The sequence below is a fragment of the Protopterus annectens genome, chromosome 6.part0, assembly GCF_019279795.1.
Source record: "Protopterus annectens isolate FY-2018-M chromosome 6.part0, PAN1.0, whole genome shotgun sequence".
In the NCBI taxonomy this organism is placed as follows: Eukaryota; Metazoa; Chordata; order Ceratodontiformes; family Protopteridae; genus Protopterus; species Protopterus annectens.
In genome coordinates, this window is record NC_056737.1 from 6,970,079 (window position 1) to 6,992,654 (window position 22,576).

At 40.8% G+C, this 22,576-nt stretch overlaps 1 protein-coding gene across 2 annotated transcripts in view; it reads right to left on the reverse strand.

Moving 5' to 3' along the window:
• EIF1AD (eukaryotic translation initiation factor 1A domain containing) overlaps window positions 1–22,576 on the reverse strand; it is a 210,727-nt gene that overhangs the window by 76,291 nt on the left and 111,860 nt on the right. For both annotated transcript variants that reach the window (XM_044073788.1, XM_044073789.1), the window contains exon 5: window positions 3,998–4,051. In XM_044073788.1, coding sequence (XP_043929723.1) covers window positions 3,998–4,051 — 54 coding nt within the window. The remainder of the gene's footprint in view (window positions 1–3,997; window positions 4,052–22,576) is intronic.

Sequence of the window (22,576 nt, forward strand, 5' to 3'; positions counted from 1 at the left end):
TTTTGTGATTGGATTAACCTGTCCTTATTCAGAGGTGACTGTGCACTCATTGGTAACTCCGTAGCATATTTTATTAGCAACAGCTTTTTGTGTTTATTCAGCATAAGAGTTGACTAGAAGAACCTAAAATACATTTGAAATGAAGCAGAGACAGGATTTGCGAGATAGAGATGAACATGAATGAAACCATTAACTTGGAAATTGACAAATGTGGTATTACAAAGCGATAATTACATTTAAAAAACCTGACAGAACAAGAAAATCTGGAAATACTGGACTTTGTTAAACTTGTAGGGGACTCTAAAGCAAATGATCTACCTCATGTCATTAATGTTTGGAAAAATACTCAGGACAGGGGAAGAGGAGGGAGAAAGTTAGCTAAGTAAAACATTTTTTTCTTGATGGTACTGTTTTAATAGTGCATGATTTTCTTTGCATGATATAGAGTAAAGTTTTTTCAGTTATTTTTAAGTACAATGAAAATACTAATGTAAGTAGGTGCTCCTGTTTTTCTTTTTCCTTGTTCTGTTTTAAGAAATTTAGGCACTGCAATATTAAAAAAGAAAAGAAAAATCTGGTTAAGAGAGCATAACAAAAGAAAAATTAATGTGCGTTTTCTAATTCTTACACATGGAAGTGACGGAGTTAAAGCCCATAGCTTAATCTAGTAACACGTTTTACGAGAAAGCAAGTAAACTTTTTGTCCTAGCACCTGAAAGCTCTATGATCACAGCATTACACCAAGGGTCTCCCTTGCATGCATCTTGTACTGATACCACCAAATCAGTTTATAGACATGTGTCCAAATAACTTGCTAATTAAACCAGCAGGTCAAGCTCCAAGCTTAACATAGATCTTAAGAGATTTTTATTTTTCAAAATGCTGCAAAGAATTCTCCTGTACAAAAAACACAACATGGCAATAATAAGTTTTTCATCAAACAAGATTCTCCTTTACTGTGCGATCTTAGGTGAGCACACTTGTTACGCTGTGGAATTAAGATTGCAAGCTTACATTAACCCAGCTGATGTCAATTACCAAAAGGGTACCTGTAAAAATCCCTCCTAATAACCTCAAACAAGTCACATAGATAAACCAATCTGTAAAAAACTACAAGAAAAAACTGGAGAGGCTAGGGTTTTCGCTGTGTGATCCCTTAAAATCTCTTGTGCTAGAGGACCAAGGTATATATGCAAGTGAACCAATTAAAGACATCCTGTGTTTAAGATATGCAGATTTTACATACACTATCTTATTGTTAGACCGCCGAGGATTTAAAAACTTGAACTGGAGATCATGGTCAGAAAATTCATGTCTGCATTAAAAAAACATAAAAAAATAAATAACTAAAAATGAGCATTCTTCAATCGTAAAAGTCCATGCGCTTTTGCATATCGCTTTGTCAGACCTAACTTCTAACCATGGTAAGTCATTAAGTGACTGTCTTTGGGACTGATACACAAGATTTCAATGAATAATCAGGTAAAACGGTCCCTTTTACTCTCAGTAATAGGTGTGATGTTGAAGCTTCCTTAGGTTTAGCATGCTAGTTATGGATATGCGAGAGTTCAGTTCAGGGGCTCTGCTGGCATAGAGCATAATCTGTCATTAGAGTTCTCACTTCTCCAAGTAATCATTTGTTGGTCCTTGGAACTCCTCTTTTTCAATCCTGCCCAGGATATGAATGAGAAAACTTATGTCCATGGGATTCCCTGAGGTGCTTGACTAAAATGTTGTTTGGATTTTTGTATTTGATATTATGCAGATGTTGGGCTATTCTGGTTTTCAATTTGTTCAGTGTTTTGCCAATACAGAATGCTGTGCACTTGCTGCATTGAGCTCGGTACACTATGCATTCTACGTGGCAGTTCTCGTAGAACTGTGGAAAGTTTTTTGTATTCAGGCAGGTCACCTCCAGTGGCACAGAGGGAGAAAGCCCCGATTAGAACCCAGGAGACTTGAGTTTAATGAGCAACACATGGACTTGATGAGCTAGATAGGGGAGAATGTAAGTACCCATCCTGAGGAACTGGTACTGCTCACTGTGTATTGCCATGTACCCCTGGTGGAGGACTGTTGATGGAAATTCATGAATTAGAGGTAGTAGGCATTTGGCTAACCAAGCCACCATTTGATGGCAGCTATAATCACAAGTGCATGGAAATGGGAGTCTGCACATGGAATGTGTGGTGGCCCCCTGCAATGAAACAATTTGCACTAACTCCACTTCTGCTTGGAAAGAGAAGCAATCATAAATTTTCACATAGCCAGGAAGGCAGTGAGGGCAAAAAAATAAAATTGCATCTGCCTGAATCACAGTCCTGCCACACAGCTTTTGCCCATGTACATCTGGGAGCACCAACAACATGGGATCTGATGCCAAGTAGAGGGAGGCTTGATAGGTGGCAGGTATAGGAAAAAAAGCACATGGGGGTGCGGGGACTAACACTATAAAGCGCTCAAAATCTGTTGAATGCTCAGTGGTGCTCTCTTAGTCAACCTTCCACCACGCTGCAAGTAACTCTGAAGTCAAGCTATCAGCAATATGAATGATGCTACTACTAATGCAATGTTACAGTAGCAAGATAACACACCATTAAGTGTTTGAAATAACTTCAACAACTGGTCCAACTACTTAAACAGTTAAGGATTAATGCTGGAAAGAAAGGAGTATTATTAAATACTCTATACCCTGCAATAACAGAATGTTGCAAAAATAACACACTGCAAGTTGGCCTCAGTAATTATAAACTGTCAACTAATAAAGTTGGTAATCGTTTGTAATTTCAACAGGTGTGGATTTGTATACACGAAGTCTGAGGTCATTCTGTCTTGAAGTACTGCCTTTCCTCCAAGGTATGATGATCTTTGTTATGCAAGCAGCGAGAGTAGGAGGGTGTAGCCCCCCAAAATGGGGAGGTGCACAGGACTTGTCCCACTGGGAAAATGAAAAAAAAAACTTAAAAGAACAGCAATGGTTTACATCGACTGTTCTCCAGCATTTTCATTTTTTTTCATAACTTTGAGACTCAAAGTAACTGGTCTAAGAACAAAGTGTCAATTAGTCCTAACTTTTTACCTTCTGAATAGTTTAAACTTAGCTTCTACTACTTGCTGATGTTCTTCCAGGATCCTTGTATGTGACTCTTGTATGCTACATTTCAGACTCATCCAAACTTCTCAACATCTCAGTTCAAAAAATCTGGACAAAGCCAAAAATAATGGAGGGACAAAGGCCCAAAAATAGGGACATGTCTTAAATATTGCTCCTACAAACAAGTTGCTAGAATAACAAGTTTTGCATTATTATGTATATTCTGAAGGATATGAAGTCTGAAACTCATATCTGTCATTGTTTAGTATTTTTACAATTCTCAATGGATTTGCCAGAAAAATGCAAATTTTATGAGGAATAGACCATAAATATGGGATAAAAATCTGAACATTCTGTGAAAATCTGGAAAGTTGAGAGGTATGGACTCATCTGCTACTATTAATTAAATGTATATACAACATTGAACTAGTAATGCTAAGTGCTGTGAATTTTTTAAGAATGTTCATGCTAGCTATTACAGCACACTATACATTATTCACACCAACTGTCTTGCACACAAGCTTGTACTGTCCACCAACTGTCTTGCATACAAGCTTGTACTGTCCACTGTACAAGTATGTTCTCATCGTGGTAACCTGCATTTGGGATCTTAAATGCAGTCTACTCAGAGTTTTTTTTTTTTTTTTTAATTTGTACTCCACTGAAAACAGGCTCCATCTACCTGGACAAGCCACTTAACTAAACATAAGCAAATAAAATCCATTACTAACACTGGACTGAATATCTAAGATGTTGAGATATAGAGTTCTGCTAAGATCTGTAGAACTTTTGTTTTAATAAACACTGTGGACTTAAGTGACAGTCTACGTACAGCAAAATGAACAGTGGAGAGGACTAAACAGAAACAGAAACTAATCATTTAGTGTTGTGGGTTAGATTTACCTGTTTACTTTAGTGATGTCATTTTCCCTAGAATCTGTCTGAAACTCTTCAGGCCTATAAAAGCAAAAGTTTTCAAAATATTAAAAAACACTATGTACACCTTGTGTTGTCAACAAATTTATATGCATGCAAACACACCAACAATGCATTAAACACATCCTGCCAATCAAACCAGTGTGTGCACGCAAACACACACACACACACACACACACACACACACACACACACACACACATTTACACAGTTGGTCTGAACATAACTGTCTTGTTTTCAATACACGTGAAAACGTGTGTATGAATACACACATTATAGGATTTCTGCCAACTAAAACATGAAAAAAAAAAAAAGACCGTTTATCCTACCTGCAGTAGTTTTTTGTACAACTTATGCAATGATGTGAGATAAAACAGATACCACCCAAAATTTTTATTTTAAGCACAAGGCTTGTGGAATGTTTAAGTAAACATTTTAATCCAACCACAAATGCTACAAAAACTCTCCCTCATTTTCCATATATACAGCTTGCATGCAGCGGGTAAATTCCCATAGTAAATCACTTTAGAGTCTATGAAGGCCACCTAAAATGATCTCTAATTTTACTGAATAACCTTGTTCTTATATCCTTTTTATTATAACCAGTAACACTGAGGAGGTTTATAAATACTTCTTATCCTAAAACATAACTTCGGAATTGGTTGGAACCATTATAATTATTCTCTCACCCCCCCACAATTTAAATAACTATTTTATCCAAAATACACTTTAACTCATTTAGATTTGAAGTTTCAGGTTTGCCTAATGAACTTATCACTAGTTATGCTTTTCACAGCAGACCATTTTTTGTCGTCTCGGTCCTCCCATTCTGGCCACCTAGTCCTCTACATCCCCTAGTGGGCTCCATTTTTGATGCTCAAGGCTGGTTTAGGATTTTTATGACCAGATCCCTCAATGCAGCCTGCAATGCCAGACACATGTATGCAGAGAATAACTCCAAATTACATTGTACACATAGATATACAAAGTCTGCCAAAGTTCTGTGTTCAATCCTCACACTTTGAGAATGTGGTAGAGCCAGAACCCCCCCCATCAAGGATGACTGACCAAACACGGTCAGTTCACTCCCACTCCCCCCTGCTTGCGCCTTTGGCATCTACCTTACTAAGAAAACTTGGGTTACTGGAACTGTAGTCAGGGCTCCCTCCTTCACACCACAGAGCTGGCTATAGGCATCAATATAGTTGTATATTCAAGTAAATATTCTTATATAAAAACATTTTAATATTTGAGTTTCTATGAACTCGGAAATCCAGCAAGATAATTAAAAAAAGACAACTGTACTCCATACATGAAAACATGCATGCATTTTCTAAAGCCTTTACATCACTATTAGTAGTTTATGTATTTTTTTCCTCAACTTATATGCTACAAAAAACTTAATGGGTTGCGCTGATCTGATTATTTTTTTTTGTTCATCTTTCTTACCGCATTAAGATTATATCAGGAAAGCAAATTATTTTCTGGAATCTCATGTTTCTGTTCAATTAACTAACAAAATAACTGTATAGGGCATGCAAGGCATCCTCCGACCCATTACTGATGCATTTACTGCACATCAGCAAGTCAAATGGCATCATGAGATACTCAGTCTAGGGATGTAAACCTCTTTTGCAACATCAAAAGAATGGTTTGGAGGGACAGGTATATTTTGGAACAAACTCACCATCCACATAAAAAGTTCATCTGTTTTCATTGTAATAGAAACTTGGATCTATGGATGGAAAACAGAAATTTACCCCAGTCTCCTGTACTACTGCTGAACAGATGCAGCTCCTAAATGTTTTATCCCATGCATGGGTCCCCACGGGATGGGTAACACCAATCTGTAACCAAATGGGATAGGTTATTTCAAGCACAAAAAAAGGAAATTGGCTAGACTTAAAATGGCCCAAAAAGGCAGCTAACCTAGTACTTACTTATGAACATATTAGAAGTACTGTGACTTCTTGCCTTATAAGTGACCTGGCAAGAGTGCCACTTGTTCTCTTGCACAGATTCCTTTATTATTGTTTGTGACCACATCCTTGAACACACACTCTGGAATATCTGAATGTTAAGCTTATGAACTCTGCTAAAGCAGTGCTTTGTGTTAAAGATCAGTATAGTGACTGTAGCTCCAGGCCACACTTCCTAAGCTGTGAAGCTGGCAATGTGTGACAAACACTCACTTTGCAGTCCAGTCAGCATACAAGTTAAAGACTGCATTTGCTGTGCTGCTAAGCTTTATTAAAAAAAAATCAGTGGACTTGCCTAATGACCATTTTTCAAGGCTTGACCACCTTAGAAGAAGCTACTTTTCCCTTACAAAGTCTCAGTAAAAAGCTGCCAACATAATTTAACATGTAAACGCCAGCAGGAAATAGCACAAGATTTCAGAAAAAAAAGGAAAAAACCTACATTATGGAAAAAATGCAGTAACAGTAATAAAATCGGAATTACATTTTCTTTACTTGTACTGCTGCTACTGTGGTTGGGCTAAAGGAAAGGGAAAAAAAATGCAGTAACAGTAATAAAATCGGAATTACATTTTTTTACTTGTACTGCTGCTACTGTGGTTGGGCTAAAGGAAAGGAAAAAGCACTTTGTGGAGACAAAAAAAAATCAAGAGACTTGGCTAGAATTATCCCATAACTAAGGGGAAAGGCTAAACGTTCCAGAATTGGAAACGGTCACAGAGAGAGAGAGAGAGAGAGAGAGAGAGAAGAGTTACTGCAAAACATTTTGAGAAAATTAGTTTGTTCAGCTACAGGAAAAAAAGATTTGTCCCACAACCTTTACATAATGAAGAAAATAACTGTAAAAGGCTTTTTTTTTTCCATCTCCTTGTCCTTTTGAGGAGTTTTGTACCTTGTCTTTATCATACTATGTTGAGTAAATTAATATAACCAGAGCAATAATAAACTTCAAATACATATTTGTACAGAAAAGTTTCAAATGTCAGTCTTAGGATCATAGTATTTATTGCTGCGTTAAGAACTCATTTCAAATGGGTATCACATCTGGACTGGAAGGACTCTGCTGGTTCTACTGAACTGGCCGATCCCAGCCTGTCAAAACATGGGTTACAAACACAGTTTCAAAAATAAAAAGGGTCACTTCCCAATAACCTGCTGCTTATCTCTGAACGTGCTTTGCACAAAGCCATTTTGCTCATCACTGGTCACTTAAGGGGAAGCAGATTTTAGATCACTGCATTCTTACTCTTCACAAAGCTTCCCATCTAGAATCGTAAGAAAAGGTAGACGGACTACAGTGTCATTCATCATTGTTCTAGCAAGTCTCCAGTATCCCCCTCCCAAAATAAAAAAAACAAAACATGGCTGTTAATGGAGATTTCTAATAAAAAGGCTACAGCCTGTAAACCCTGTCACAGTACAAGTTTCTTCAGAATATAATGAATACAAGAAATAAACAGTAGTGCTGTTTTAGAATATGAAGAGATTTGTAGAACTATTACAGATGCCTCAGATGAGGAGACTCAAATGCAAACCAACAACCATTATGCGTGAATGTACATGTGGACTACTTCAAAACTAGATTCAGCTGAGAAAAAAAAGAAACTAAGAATAGAACTAAAACCTGCAGAAAGATAAAGGCATTAAAAACGGACAACTTTAGCTTAAACAATTTGTAAATGTAGGAGCTGCCTTATTTACTGCAAACAAATTGCCAGTGAAAGACTCCCTCACACTGTGAGCAGTGAATTGCATTGTGAATTTTACCTTTGGTATTTAACACAATTGCCAGTATGTTATTTGTAGCGACACTTTCCAGATCAAATTTAACACCTCCAAAGGCGTTCAAGATTGTATTGCAGCTAATTACGAACAACCTGCATTAAACAATTAATCAAAACCATTGGTTGCCATAGTTACAATGCACTCAATATACAAACACTCCTACTGCCATTGTGATAGATGGAACCCCCAATAAGACATTATAGGTTCATAGGTATGTACTAGGCTATCTGCCCAAAGGCATTTATAAGCCTAGCCGGAATGTGTTGGCTTTCACAGCCCCCTTAGATTAGTTCCCTGTGCCGCTGTCCAGCAGAGCCACTGAAGTGATCCTTGGGGTAAACTTTGTTTCCCATCCACTCGTCAAGGTTTCTCTTGAAGAGGGTTAGTGAGGAGCTCTGCCTAATGTAGATTGGAATCTTGTTCCAGAGCATGGGAAGTATCTGGGACAGGAATCTATCCCTCCAGCACGTCCTATTTATTGTTGTGGTGAGGTTTAGATCCCTGGAGTGTGTGGCTCGAGGGGATATGGTTTTCTTTAGGTGAAGCATGTCCATCAATTCTGGGTTGGACATGGCCTTGTATGTCAGGCAGAGATCACCTCTGAGTAGGCGGTATGCAACAGAGTACAGCTGGAGTTTCTTCAGTTGAGCTGCATAGGGCATCTGCTTGAGGCCAGTGATCCTCTTGGTGAGGAACTTCTGTGGTCTTTCCAGTTGTTGCAGGTGTCTTGTAAGGTACATCCCAAATGGGGCATTGTACTCTATGATGGGTCTGGTGAGTGATGCGTAGATGGGCCCAATGACCTCTTTCGATCTGGATGCAAACCCTTTTGTGATTAGGTGGGCCACATAGAAGGATTTTCTAACCACTTTGGCAATGTGATTATCAAAGGAAAGGTTACTATCTACTTGGGTCCCCAGATCCCTTATTACGTCTTCCATATTTAGGGGGCTACCACCTATGTGGTAGTTTGTGGGTACTTTGTTTTTTCCAAAGGGGATGACTATGCACTTTTTGGCATTTAGCTTGAGACCATGGTTTTGACACCAGGTATCTGTCTCAGTGAGACCCTTTTGGAGGATGTCTGTGTGTAACAATGTCTGCAAATAGTACATAGCTAACTACATACAACTCCCAGCAGATCTGTAACAGCACAGGGCAGGCCACTTCCCTCTGGTTATATTTGAGCATCTCCTCTTATGGTGAGAATACTTACAACTGTTCTTTGTTTATCATAAAGATTATTGTAAAAAACACAATGCTAAAAGTGCTGTAATAGAGTCTCCTCAGCCCTCAAAAGGCAATACTCACAAGCTGCTGAGCTACTGAAGTATTAACTCACCAGTCAAAGCTTTCTTACACTTTTTTTTATCTCCTCTCATGTCATCCTGCAATCTGACATGTTCTAGAGCTCCTCTTCAGTCTTCCTCTCAGAATTCTCCAACACTTATCTGACTTACTCATCATGAACGGAGACTCTACAAGTGGAGAAATCTTTTGGGCAAGGGCCTTGTTGGGGGGGCAGATAGAAAGGAAATCAGGGTGACCCAGTACAGAGCCATGCTAATGGCTACATAAAGCATTTGTTGTGACATATCCCCCAATCCACCCAACACCGAATGTGCACGTGCCATGCACAATCTGTGTTGCAGGTTTACAATGCCAGATTTCTAGGTTGGGCTTGTACCCCTTAGCGCAAATCCCTCTCCTTCCCCAGCAGAAAAAAATGCTGCTCATTCCCTCTCTCATCTGCCAGCTCAGAACAAAATACAGGTTAGCCAACCACTTAGAAGAAGCTTGTACAAAAAATTGACATCATAATTTTCCTTTCATACACGACACAATTGACCAGACTGTCCCAAAAATTACTTCTCTCAGTGTAGTACTGATCTGCCTGCAAACTTCCATAGCATACAATGTTTCACTCCTCTCCAGCTTAAAGAAGATGACAGGCAACTGGATGGAATGTTTCAAAGAAAATTCAAAGGTGACAAAAAATATATTTTGTCCAGTTTACACTTCTGAGAGATGATGATTTTGTGATTTATACTGTCACAGTATTTTGCTGACTCAGAATATAAACAGCCTGAAGCAACAAGTTCATATGAACCTCCTGCTCCCAGACAGTCCCGACTAGTCAGTAAATGTAAAAGAATTTTGGTGTAAAAAAAATCCATGTACCACATCACAGCCGTGGTCTCTATGACAACTATCTGCAGAGCATGCAATGTCAAGTTTGGCTTTAAGGTTTTCTAGGGTGGGGAAACAATGAGAAGCTCTTTGAGTTTGATGGGCTGTTCTCTCTCTGGAAGACAGAGACCATGAATCCTGCACTTTGGGCACCTGGTAATAAGTTTGTTGTAAGCTTCTGATCTAGAATTTAACAAAGGCAGACCCTGGTTTACTGCAATACAGTTTTGCCACCTCTAAAATTTATTGACACATGGAAATAGTAATGGAAGAACATGAACAAAATAACGTAAATGAAAAGTTCAATTAGTATGGCACCTTATCTAATTTTCAAAGCGTCAAGACTTGCAGTTTCCTGTCTTGCACTTTAAAGTATGACTTCAACAAAAGCAGTGAATTCTAAAACTCAGTATTACAGTTTTAGAGCATTTTAACTGGAAGGCTGTAACACCTCAGAAAACCCTTACTACTTTTATATACTAAAATGGAGACTGCTTTGCCTCAAAGTATGGGGAATTTATAAGATATCACAATCTCAGTCAGTAAATGTTCACCCTATTCACACTTACATTTTCAATGAAACATGGGCAGCAACTTGCATTCTCAGACTTTCATCAGACATGGTGATATATCTGAAAGAAAGACCATCTTTGGTGAGCTCCATGACCAATGCTGCATACATCAGAACTACATGGCTGATGACTTTTCCAAATGGCCAGGAAGCCTCCCTAATCTTATCATGTAACAATCTTTTCACATCTTCCATTTCTTTTTACAAAAGTGAAGCAAAGCAAAAAAAAAAATACCAGAGAGAAGAATGACTCCAGACAAGAAACATCATAGGTGGGAACGAGAGGGAGAACAGGTTACCAAAAGATGCAACACCTTCTTACAGATCTATAACTACTGAACAGAAGTAAATTTCATACGTGATAATAGGAGATCCATTTTTGTTACCTCAAGGACAAGAGTCGTCAGCCACACTCATGAGAACATACTGTAGATTACAGTAATCCAACCCCCCCTCGGGGGGGGGGTGCAAGGAAAAACCAGGTTGTAGCAGCAGCTCAAAAAGCATCTAATTGCATTACTGACAAAGATGGCAAAGCAGTCACAATTCTAGAAGAATGAACCCTGGGAGTTGCAGGCAAAGATTTTTCATGTTTACAGTGACAGGATTAAATACAGTTATCCAACAATCTGGATATGGTGAGCTTAGAAACTCTCTCACCAATTTTAGATTTGGAAAAAGAGGTTAACTGGCCAAATGTACAGAGAGATGTACTTCTGTTCACAAATTCTAAACTATCTTTGGCCATCCACACAAAGGAGAAGGCACTCGCCACTCTGTGCAACAAAGTCCAAAGCTTTTAGGAATTTTGCTTGGAAGTGATTGTATAGATATTTTTATACCCCAGCAGACTTGAAAGAATTTTTCCAAAGTTAGACAGCAAATACTGGAGAGATGTGATGGGCTAAGAGACAGGTAACTGGGAACATGATTTTTGGGAATGTAATGGAATAGCAAATTATAAACATTCCATTTAAAGTACTTTGTTAAAAATGTTGGGGAAACAACTAAGGAAATTATTTTTTTAAGATGGGAGATAGGAACTGAATTGCCCAAGCAAAGCAAGACCTTACTAAGTTTAATGCTACTGGCTGTTAAAAAGCAATTACTAGAAAATGGAAAAAATCTAAGCTAACTGCAATTGAATTACAGCACACCGTATAGGAGTATTAAACTGTAAAACAATAAATAAATCCTTAGAGCTCATATTTACAAACTCTCTAAGTGCTATGCAACCAACTATATTCTCAGATTATTAAAATACAAAAAAAATCACTATTTGCCTGATAAAGGAAAAACTGATTACATAATAAATGAGCTCTTGTGACAGAAACAATCATGCTCCTTCCTGACAGAGTTGTAGCTTTTAACAATGATGTTTATATACCATGCTCTCTTTATTTAGTTAAGTTTCTTTTTACAGGTGTTTGTGTACCAAGGTTTATATGGTGGCATTATTCATGAATTTTTTTATTAATCCTTTATTGAGCAAATAGTGATTTTTGTATTTTAATACTATAACAACATAGCTGGTTGCATAGCAACGAAGTTCAAATGGGGAGAATGGTTTTGTTCTTATGAAATTTGGAGCCAGAATTCTAGAAATTAATTTTTTTTACAAACATAAAATTTTGGTAAGTGTATTGTACATGTATTTACATTTTTTATCAATCACAGTGATTTTGTAAAGATGAGCTCTAAGGATTTATTTATTGTTTTATAGTTTATCGGGGTTCCATCTATCACAATGACAGCAGGAGTGTTTGTGTATTGTACTACGGCAACCAATGGGTTTGTCTAATTAATTGTTTAATGCATGTTGTTAGTAACTAGCTGCAACATATTTAAACAAGGAGTATGGGTTGTTTTCTCCAAGTCTGATGAAGCGTGGTTGATCTACGTGAAAGTGCTTACTTTAATGCCAATAAAATGGTTAAATTTTTATCTAGTGTTTGTTTCTTCTTCGTTTGGTTTAATATGATTAATCTTCTGGTACTTGGAATGCAATTGAACTCAAAGAAATTTGGTTTCAAAATCATAATTCTGTTCCCTATTCAAAACATAACCCCACATTTCCCAGGATCAATGTCTTCATATGCTGAAGTAACTAAAAATGCAAAATGAAGACGGTCAAGAATACTAGTTCTGATATTAACTCAGAACTGATTGCAAAAGAACAAAAACTGAAGTGTAGAACAGCTGGAGTTAATTTTGTACTACCAAATATTGATCTTGATAGAAATCAATACAGGAAATAGAGGACGATTTTTTTTAATGAAGATTCATTGATCAAGAAAACACTTTGGATTGTTACAACTATTAGTAGGGAAAAAGTTACAATTCCCAGTCTTAGTGGGGCAAAATTAAGTGATATTTTATGAAGCATTAAAAGGGAGGATAAAGAGAAGGTCTTTTTCCAACTACTATGCTTCATGCTGGGGTAAATTATTTGTATGCAACCCCTTTGCATCACATCAACAAATTGAAAAGATATTCAATTTGCGTTATACCTATAAAGTGGACATCTGTTTAGTGAAATTCTAGCCTCCCCAAATGTCAGAAATTGCCAACATTCTAAGACAGTGTTATACAAGTTACTATAGGATTTTTCTCAGAATAAGGACACGGACTTCGTTAGATCCAAGCAAAACTGAATTATTTGATAGGGGAAACTTTAACTTTTAGTTATGTACTTACCATAACTTTAGATGTTTGGGATCCATCTTGCCTACATTCTGTACTGATGGGTTCGGAGCCGATCCTCGGCTCCGACTCAGCACGCTATACTATAGAGCGAAGTCTCTAATTGGCTGAGCTATCTTACATCCCAGGATGCACCACCACTACTTCCCCAGATCTTGTTTGTCCGCACACATGCCCACACTCATAGACAGTTGAAATAACATTGCCAGGTGTTTCAAGATGAAACGGCTAAACTGAACCGTCCGGTCTCTTCTGATCTCCAAGGCAGGGGGAAGGAGGGTGGGTTATTAGGAATGTATCCCAAACATCTAAAGTTATGGTAAGTACATAACTAAAAGATGTTATGTGATCCTATCTCACCTACATTCTGTACTGATGGGACAGCGTCCCTAGCACCCGATTCCTGGGTGGCTCACTGGAAAACACTCCTGAGAACTGTGGAACCAAAGGAAGCTCGCTCCCGAGATGCTCACATCCAATTTGTAATGAGAAATGAAGGTGTGAGGAGAAGACCAGGTAGCCGCAGCACAAATGCCACTAATGGCAAGCTTGGAATGAAAGGCTGTCAAAGTAGCCATAGCCCTTGTAGAATGAGCTTTCACAGTGGTTGCAAGCTCTCTATTAGAAAGAAGGTAAGAATGACTGATACAGTCTCTGATCCACTTGGCAATAGTGACCTTCGTGATGGCTTTGCCCAATTTATTGTCCGAAAAGGACACAAACAACTGATCTGTTTTCCATGTTTGGTGCGTCCTATCTAGGTAGAAACGCAATTGCCTGTGAACATCCAATGTATGGAAGATGTATTCCGCTCTGTCTGAGTAATTTGGGAAGAAAACTGAGAGTTCCAATGACTGTTGAAGACAAAAACTAGAACAAACTTTGGGAACAAAGGATGAATTAGGCCTGAGGGATACTCTATCCTTGTGAAAAACCAGGTACGGTGGTTTGACACATAGGGCTTGAAGTTCTGAAACTCTTCTGGCTGATGTAATTGCCACCAAAAAAGCTGTCTTCCAAGAAAGAAATTTCAAGTCACAAGTTGCTGCCGGTTCGAAGGGGGAAGAGGTCAAGCCACCTAATACGAAATTAAGATCCCACGGTGGAGCAGGATGAGAAATCGGAGGTCATAGCAGCCCAGCACCTTTCATGAAGGCTTTACACAACTTATTGCTCATCAAAGGCGGGTCTATACTTTCATGAAAATTAGAAATAGCTGCCAATTGAACCCTAATGGTAGAAAACGAAGAACCTTGATTGAATAAGGAAGCTAAAAATTTCAAAACTTCTGACACCGGGGCAGTAATGGGATCTAACCCCCGGAGTTGGGCCCAAATGGCGAATCTCTTCCATTTGCTGTTATACATTTCTTTGGTCGAATTCTTGTGGGCCGAAGACAAGATATGTATAACTTCAGAGTCCAAAACTTGGTTCCCGACTATGGTCGGAAGTGGAGGAGCCAAGCTGTTAACCTCAACGAGTGAAGGGACTGATGGAGCTGTCCCGACTGGTGGAACAAGAGGTCTGGAACCTGGTCCAGGAACCATGGACCGTCCAGTGCGTATTTCCGAAGAAAGGGCAGCCAGACTTGACGAGGCCAGTATGGGGCAACTAAAATCATCTTGCACTGCAAGTGAATCGCCTTCTGGATCATCCTGGGAAGAAGGGGAACCGGTGGAAAGGCATACAGTAGGCCGGTGGGCCAAGCTTGGACTAGGGTGTCCTTGGGAAACCCCCCCAGAACTGGGGTGAGAGAGAAGAACTGTAGACATTTTGTGTTGAGGGGAGTTGCAAAGAGGTCGCAACAAGGAGTTCCCCATCTTCTGAAGATCTTAGTTGCCACTCTGTCGTTCAGAGACCACTCGTGCTGGGAGAGAATAGTTCTGCTTAGTCTGTCGGCTATCACATTGGATCTCCCCGGAATGTGTGTTGCTACCAAGAAACGGTTGGTTGCAATAGCCCAATCCCATACTTTCATGGCCTCTCTGCAAAGAGGCTAGGACCTGGTCCCTCCCTGCTTGTTCAGGTACCAGACTACTGACATGTTGTCGGACTGAACGGCAATCATGCCCTGGGGGAGGTAACTGTGTAGTGCCTGTAGCGATAGAAGCACCGCCCTCATTTCCAGTATGTTGATGTGTAGGGAACTCTCGTGGGGGTGCCACTTGTCTTGGACTGACCTGCCCAGGGAATGTCCCCCCCACCCCGTCTGGGAGGCGTCCGTAGTCAAAGTGGCCACTGGAGGTGGAGGAACGAAGGGTTGCCCCTGATCCAGGTTGAAGGACAGAAGCCACCAACGGAGGTCCTGTTTGCACGTCTCCGTGATTATAATGAGGTGACAGAGGGAGATCCTGATATGACCACTGGACTGACAGGAGCCACTGGAGAATCCTCATGTGCAATCTTGCTAAGGGAACTAGGAGAACGGTAGCCGACATGGAACCCAACAGTTGTAGGACCATCCTTTCTGGGGCTCGGCGTTTGAAGAGCAATGCTCGGACTTGAGATTGTAATGTTTCTATCCTCTCTATAGGAAGATAGACCCGCATTTGCTTTGAGTCTATCTCTACTCCGATAAACCGTATGCGCTGAGATGGCAGCAACACAGACTTTGCCCAATTGAAGGTGATTCCTAGGGAGTTGCCTAGAGAAATAGTGGCTGCTAGGTTTTGTAAGAGTAGACGCCTGGAGGTGGCAGTTAGGAGCCAGTCGTCTAGGTATGGAAACACCTGGAATCCTAGACTTCTCAGGTGAGCAGTCACCACTGCCAAACATTTGGTGAACACCCTGGGGGCTGTGGTGAGACCAAAGGGCAGTGCACGGAACTGGAAATGACTGTCTCCCAGGCTGAAGCGCAAGTGTCTCCTGGACGCCTGATCTATCAGGATGTGATAATAGGCGTCCTTGAGATCTATGGAGCACATCCAAACACCTTTCTCCAGCAGCGGGAGAATGGATTGTAAGGTGACCATCCGGAACTTGGACTTCTTGACAGAACGTTTGAGCTTGCTGAGATCCAAGATGGGCCTCACGTCCCCGGTCTTTTTTGGCACCAAAAAGAATCTTGAGTAAGTCCCTAATCCGGTCTGGTCTTCGGGGACCGGTTGGATGACTCCTTTTTGAAGCAGCTTTGAAATTTTGATGGCTGCGAGATCCCGTTGACTGGGTGGTGGGTCCGGGATTTTCCGGGATAGTGGGGGGGGGGGCTGAGAAAAGGGGATGTTGTAACCTCCGGCAATGATCCAGAGCACCCATCGGTCCTGAGTGATATTCTCCCAGGCCTTTAGGTGCCTCGAAAAACGACCCCCGACTGGCTCCGGAGCGGCGCAGTCGGGCAATCCTTCAGGGATGCTGGAAGGTTGAGGAGCCACAAAAGGACTCGCGGTCTCCAGTGTTGCGGGGGTCTCTGCCGCCTCTGGGACGGCGTCTTCCTGAAAAATTCCCCCCCCCTCTGCCTCTAGAAGGGGGATCATCCTGCTGTGAGGGGTAAGTCTTCTGAGATTTGCAGAACCACATTTTCCCCCCTCTTCTAGCCTTGGGATAAGGCCGGAAGGGAGTGGAAAACCGTGCCCCTACGGCAGTCAAAGTCTTACCCTCTTGTTCACAGTGGGTCAAGGTGTCCTTTACCTTGGGTCCAAACAAGGAGGACCCATCAAAGGGAGCGTCGGCAAAGGAAGACTTGAAGGCCTCCGCAAAATGACACGGGCGGAGCCAGGCTTGTCTCCGTAGAGCAACACCTGTACCCGCCGCTCTACTCGCCCCTTCGGCCACATATGAAATGAGCCTCATGGACGAGTTCGATATTGATGACAGGGTAGCCAACTGAGAGCTAACCATCTGGGCCAACTGCTCAGGTAGGTTACCAGAGAGGGTATCTGAAAGCTCCTTGACCAGGTCCCTCTGAAGTCTGGTGAAGTGCGTTAGGTAATTCAGAGACCTTAAAGTAAAGGCTGCTGAAGTAAGGGTGCGCTTCCCGTACCGATCTATACTCCTGGACTCTTTATTAGGAGGATGGACGGACGTCGAAGCCTCTGCCACATCTTGCTGGGTAGCAGATTCCACCACCAGGGCATCTACAGCCACACCTTTAGATAAGAATTCCTTTTCAGGGGGGGTTGACAGAAATTTATTCGGGCGAGCTGGCACCGGTTCCACAGAATCCGGGTGCTCCCATGCCCTTCGAGAGATCAAATCCAGGAGCTCATCGAAGGGCGGAGACACCCAGGAGGTGGAAGGCTGAGCCCCGAAGGCCTTGAGGAAGACAGACTCCTCAGCGGAAGGGGGTTTGGACTGCCAGTCGCCTCGTTGCTTGAGGATTTCTAAGATGTCCACAAAGGAGACATCATCCGAGGACGACTTGGGGGACCCCTCCGCATCATCGAGGTCGGTGTCCGAGGTGAGAGACATCAGGCGAGTCGACGTGCTTCCTCTTACACTGTCTCTTCCTGGGAGGTTCCTCCGAAGAAGCCTCGGAAGGACCCCCAGGAAGGGAGGAATCCCCAATGGGGGTGACCTCAGGCCTCAGGGCTCCGCTGTCTTGAGACAGGGGGACAACAAAGGAACAAGTCTCCATGCCAAGGGAAGGTGTTGGAGAGATGATGGAGGTAGCCAAGGAAGATTTGGCTAAAGCACTCCTCATGGCCCTGAAGGCCGGACCCCCCGAATCCTGGGAAGGTCCGACCCCCGAGGCCACAACAGTAGAAGGCACTCCCGCAGCCGACGCACCGAGAGGGAGGCTTGGAACCGAAAGCATCGGACCCGAAGCGTCACCCCCGGGGCCGACCGAGGAGGTCCGTGTACCGAACTCCGACCCGAAGCGTCACCCCCGGGGCCGACCAAGGAGGTCGTGTACCGAACTCCGACCCGAAGGTCGGGGTAGGAGTAAGGGTCGGGGCCGACCCGAAAACCTCCACCGGCTCCACCAGCACCGACTCCAACGGTGCCGAGGCTGTTGGAGGAGGAACCAAAACAACGGCTCCGGAGCCGACTGGGCTGGAGCCGAGACTAACTTTTGGAAGACTGGAGACTGAAACAGCCTTTGAAGCACCCTATCAATATCCGAATCTGACATCCTCGAGGACCGAGAAGAGACCGATCGGGCCAGAGTTGACTTCTCCGCCGGTTCCGAAAGACTGGGGGACCGGCTCCGAATAGTCTCAAGTAGTATCGGCGCCGAGGGAGATTCCACCAGCACAGCAATTTCCCTCGGAGCCGACGGGGACTTCAGCGCCGAGGTAGTAGAGTCCGAGTGTGCGACTTTCTCGGCTCCGAAACCATTGGAGCCGAAGAAGGTGACCCACCTCTCGATGCTCGAGCGCTCGGCTCCGAGGACAGAGGAGTCAAGGCTGGAGGCACCGAGGCAGACCGTTCCGACCTCGGCTCCGAAGTCGGTGGAGCCGACTAAGAAGCCTGCCTTGATTTCTTTGCTGTCGGCTCCGACGAACTGGTCGGAGCCGAAGACTTCTTCTTCCTGGAAGGAGAAGGGGAAGAAGATAAAGCCTCCTCAAAGGAAGGGGTGATCATCCCTTTCAATATCAATTTGTTTTTCCTCTCTTGGAGGACACGGGAAGAAAAAGCGTGGCATACACTGCACGACTCTTGAAGGTGTTTAGGCCCTAAGCAATAAACACATAGCGAGTGATCATCCGTTATAGACATCTTGTACCCACACTTGGTACATTTTTTAAAACCCGAAGGTCTATGTTCTTTCGACATCACTAGAAAGACACCAAAAACCAACTAGGGACAAAAAACTAAGCACTCAGAGAGCCAAATCCCTCTAACTTAAACAGGATTCGACCTATAAGCTCAGAAACAGACACACAGGTAAAACTATAACAACGCTCTTGCAGAGCGCGAGGGCAAGGCCCCTCTAACTAAAACGGAACCTAGATGTTAGAGGAACAAGTACCACACAAAAAAATTTAACAATTTTAACAACAATTTTTACACAAAAGTCTTAACTAGAGCGCGAGGAAACCCCTACCAGTAAAAGCGGGAACCTAACGCTACGAAAATTCACACAACTTTCTCTCAACAAGTGATAAGTAGCTGTTAAAACAGCTTTTGGGTGAAAAATTAGAGAAATTCTGACAGAAACTTGTCAGTAAATAGTACTTAGCCCAGCCAAGTTGAGACCACGTCTATTGCTATCAAGCGGCAAACGAGATCTGGGGAAGTAGTGGTGGTGCATCCTGGGATGTAAGATAGCTCAGCCAATTAGAGACTTCACTCTATAGTATAGCGTGCCGAGTCGGAGCAGAGGATCGGCTCCGAACCCATCAGTACAGAATGTAGGCGAGATAGGATCACATAACATCCCTTGTTTCTTATGTGGTTAAGTGAGTTGTTTACTGAATTAATAATACATTTTTAAGACTACAATCTTACTCTGTCCAAAAATATTAACAGGACAACAGGCTTACTATACTAGCAAATATTTACCAGCAATAGCAAAAATCTTATAAAGAAATCATCAGGAATAGTTAGATGCAACTTTCTGTCACTGTAACGTGTTCACATATTAGGATTTAACAAACTATTGCCCAAGAACAGATACTTCTGGAGGTGAGATTGTTGTTTTTGTGCAGTATTCAATTCCCTCAGAATTATTATGGGATAATATCAATATGGAGTAAATTGCCAATTAACTTCTACTTTTGTAGTTCTCACAGTCCAAGAATGAATGCTGGCAGCAACATTCATTCTTGGGCTGTGAATGTTGAGCAGCAAATTGAATATTGACAATTCATGGTTGTCAAATGAAATTTTAAAAACTTGATAATGAAGATGACATTAATTTTCTTAATATTAAACCAGGGTTGTGGAAGATGCAATTCTCTAACATGAATTTTATGACAAAGATTGAGAGATATGGTCCGTATGATTGAACTTCCTACTTGAAATAAGACTTTGTATCTACTGCTTATTAATAATTGTACTAAAATTCATAATGTTAAATCTCTTTTCTCCCTATTAGGGGCCACTAATTATTTGGTTTTAGAATTTTCTGTAGATTCATATATTAATAATTCTAAAATGATTGTAACAAATTATGACTGCTTAATGATTGGTTATCATTTAACTTTCAAAGAAGCCAAAACAAGAAGAATAAACCAAGAAGTAATAATCCACGACCAAAACGGAAACCAAATAATCCTCTTCTTTATTTCACACGAAACACTCCAAGAATAATAAAATCAAGCGCTTTCGCCTGATCAATATCAGGCTTTATCAAGACAAAAGTATGCATGGTGTGCCACAGTTTAAATACTCATATCAATTGTGAAAGCTTAACTTAATTGAATTAAATTAATTAGATTTAAAAACAAACGGTTCAGTTAATCAATTGATTAACCCACAATCGGGTTTTTAAAGTGCTAATGCATTACCCAAGTTTGCGTGACAAATCACATAAATACATGTCCCTTTCTCTTTTTAAAAACATAAATCCACCAGTAATGAAGGGTAAAATCATTAAAGGTGAACACAGTTCTTTACAAAAAGAACTAGTGTATGTGAAATGTTTAAATACATTTTCAAAAATTAGTATTCTATACAATGTATTATAAAAATGTTTAAAAATGGTTTAAAAACTGATCTCAATGGGAAATAACAGTCAAAACGTTAAAAACAGGACTAAAGGCAAGACCACCATATAGCAAAGATATAAACTTGCTTAAATCAAATCCTAATAAGCAAGTCACTGTGCACAATGTTGTAATTCTTCTGCTAAAATGCCATGTAAAAAAGTCATTTTGCCAAAAAATACTTGGAATGGTTAAATAAATACATAAATACATAAATACTTTAACATTTTTTAGATTTTTTAGATTAAATTGGGAAACCTTTGTGAATTAATTTGTGGATTAAATAACTTAAAAAATTAAGTAATTCTCTTTGAAATACTAAAAGTGCTAACATGAATGTTTCTCAATAAATGCCTACCTTATAACCTGGCTCGTCTGATCTTCAAAACACTCTTAATGCTAGTTGATTCATTCATGCCTGGGGGTTTTGTTGCATTTAATCTGATCTGCCATAAAAGCTCTTTATATTCTAAAGAGGCCTCCCATTCCCCTCCTCTTGGGTTTTGGGGTACATGCTCTAGAATCATAAATTTCAAGGTCATATTGGGACATGTAACTGAATGCTTGTAAAAGGCATTACTCTCTTTCTTAACACTAACATCGTATAAGTGCTCATAAATCCTTTTTCGCAGGGTCCTTTCTGTCTTTCCCACATAGAACCCGTTGCAAGCCTCACAAAAACCAAGGTAGACTATACCCTTAGTGACACAGTTGTAGTACCCTTTAGGAAAAAAGTTGAAATTTCTAGAGCTAATGTAATATTTACTGTTATTGTAAATATGGTTACATTGCTTACAAGTTAAACATTTGTAGGTTCCTACCTTCTTATTACTCAGAGATGCCTTTACCTCATGCCTTTCAAATAGATCCTTCAAGTTGGCATTTCTGCTGCTAACAAAGGCCGGGTATGTCGCTGTGAATTGTTTAATCTCCTCATTAGTTTTCAGAATAGGCCAGTATTTTGAGATGAGGTCCCTAAATTTCATGGAATCGTTGTTGAAGGTATGAACAAATGTGTTGTGGGAATCTGTGTTACTCTCAGCATTGCCTCCTGTGATGTCTGTGGTACCCTTACCCAGAAGTGGGATGAATTTATTGGTTCTCAACCTATAAACCTCATCAAGTGTTTTTTCAAAAAGCCTTTTAGGGTAATTTCTTTCTAAGAACATGTTTTCCAAAATTTGAGTCTCTTCTTTGAAAAGTTCAAGTGTACTGCACATCCTACTTGCTCTAATTAATTGGCCTTTTAAAATGCCCTTTTTTTGTGCTGTGGGGTGACCACTGTCAAAGTGCAGAAATGAATTAGAAAACGTAGGCTTCCTGTAAACAGTTGATTCAAAACTCCTAGATTCAGGATTTTTTAAGAGAGTCACATCTAAGTAATTAATCTCCTTCTCACTAATGTTGTGTGTGAATCTCAAATAATCCGTTGTGGAATTTATATATGTAAAAAATTCTTGAAATTCCAGTAATGACCCGCTCCAAAAAAGACATATATCATCCAGAAAGCGCTGATAGTGGGCTATGTTCTTAGCCCATGCAGAATTGAAAACAAATTTCTGCTCCCACATAAACAACACAATGTTAGCATACGTTAATAAGTTAAGCTTTCACAATTGATATGAGTATTTAAACTGTGGCACACCATGCATACTTTTGTCTTGATAAAGCCTGATATTGATCAGGCGAAAGCGCTTGATTTTATTATCATTTAACTTTCTGAAGAAGT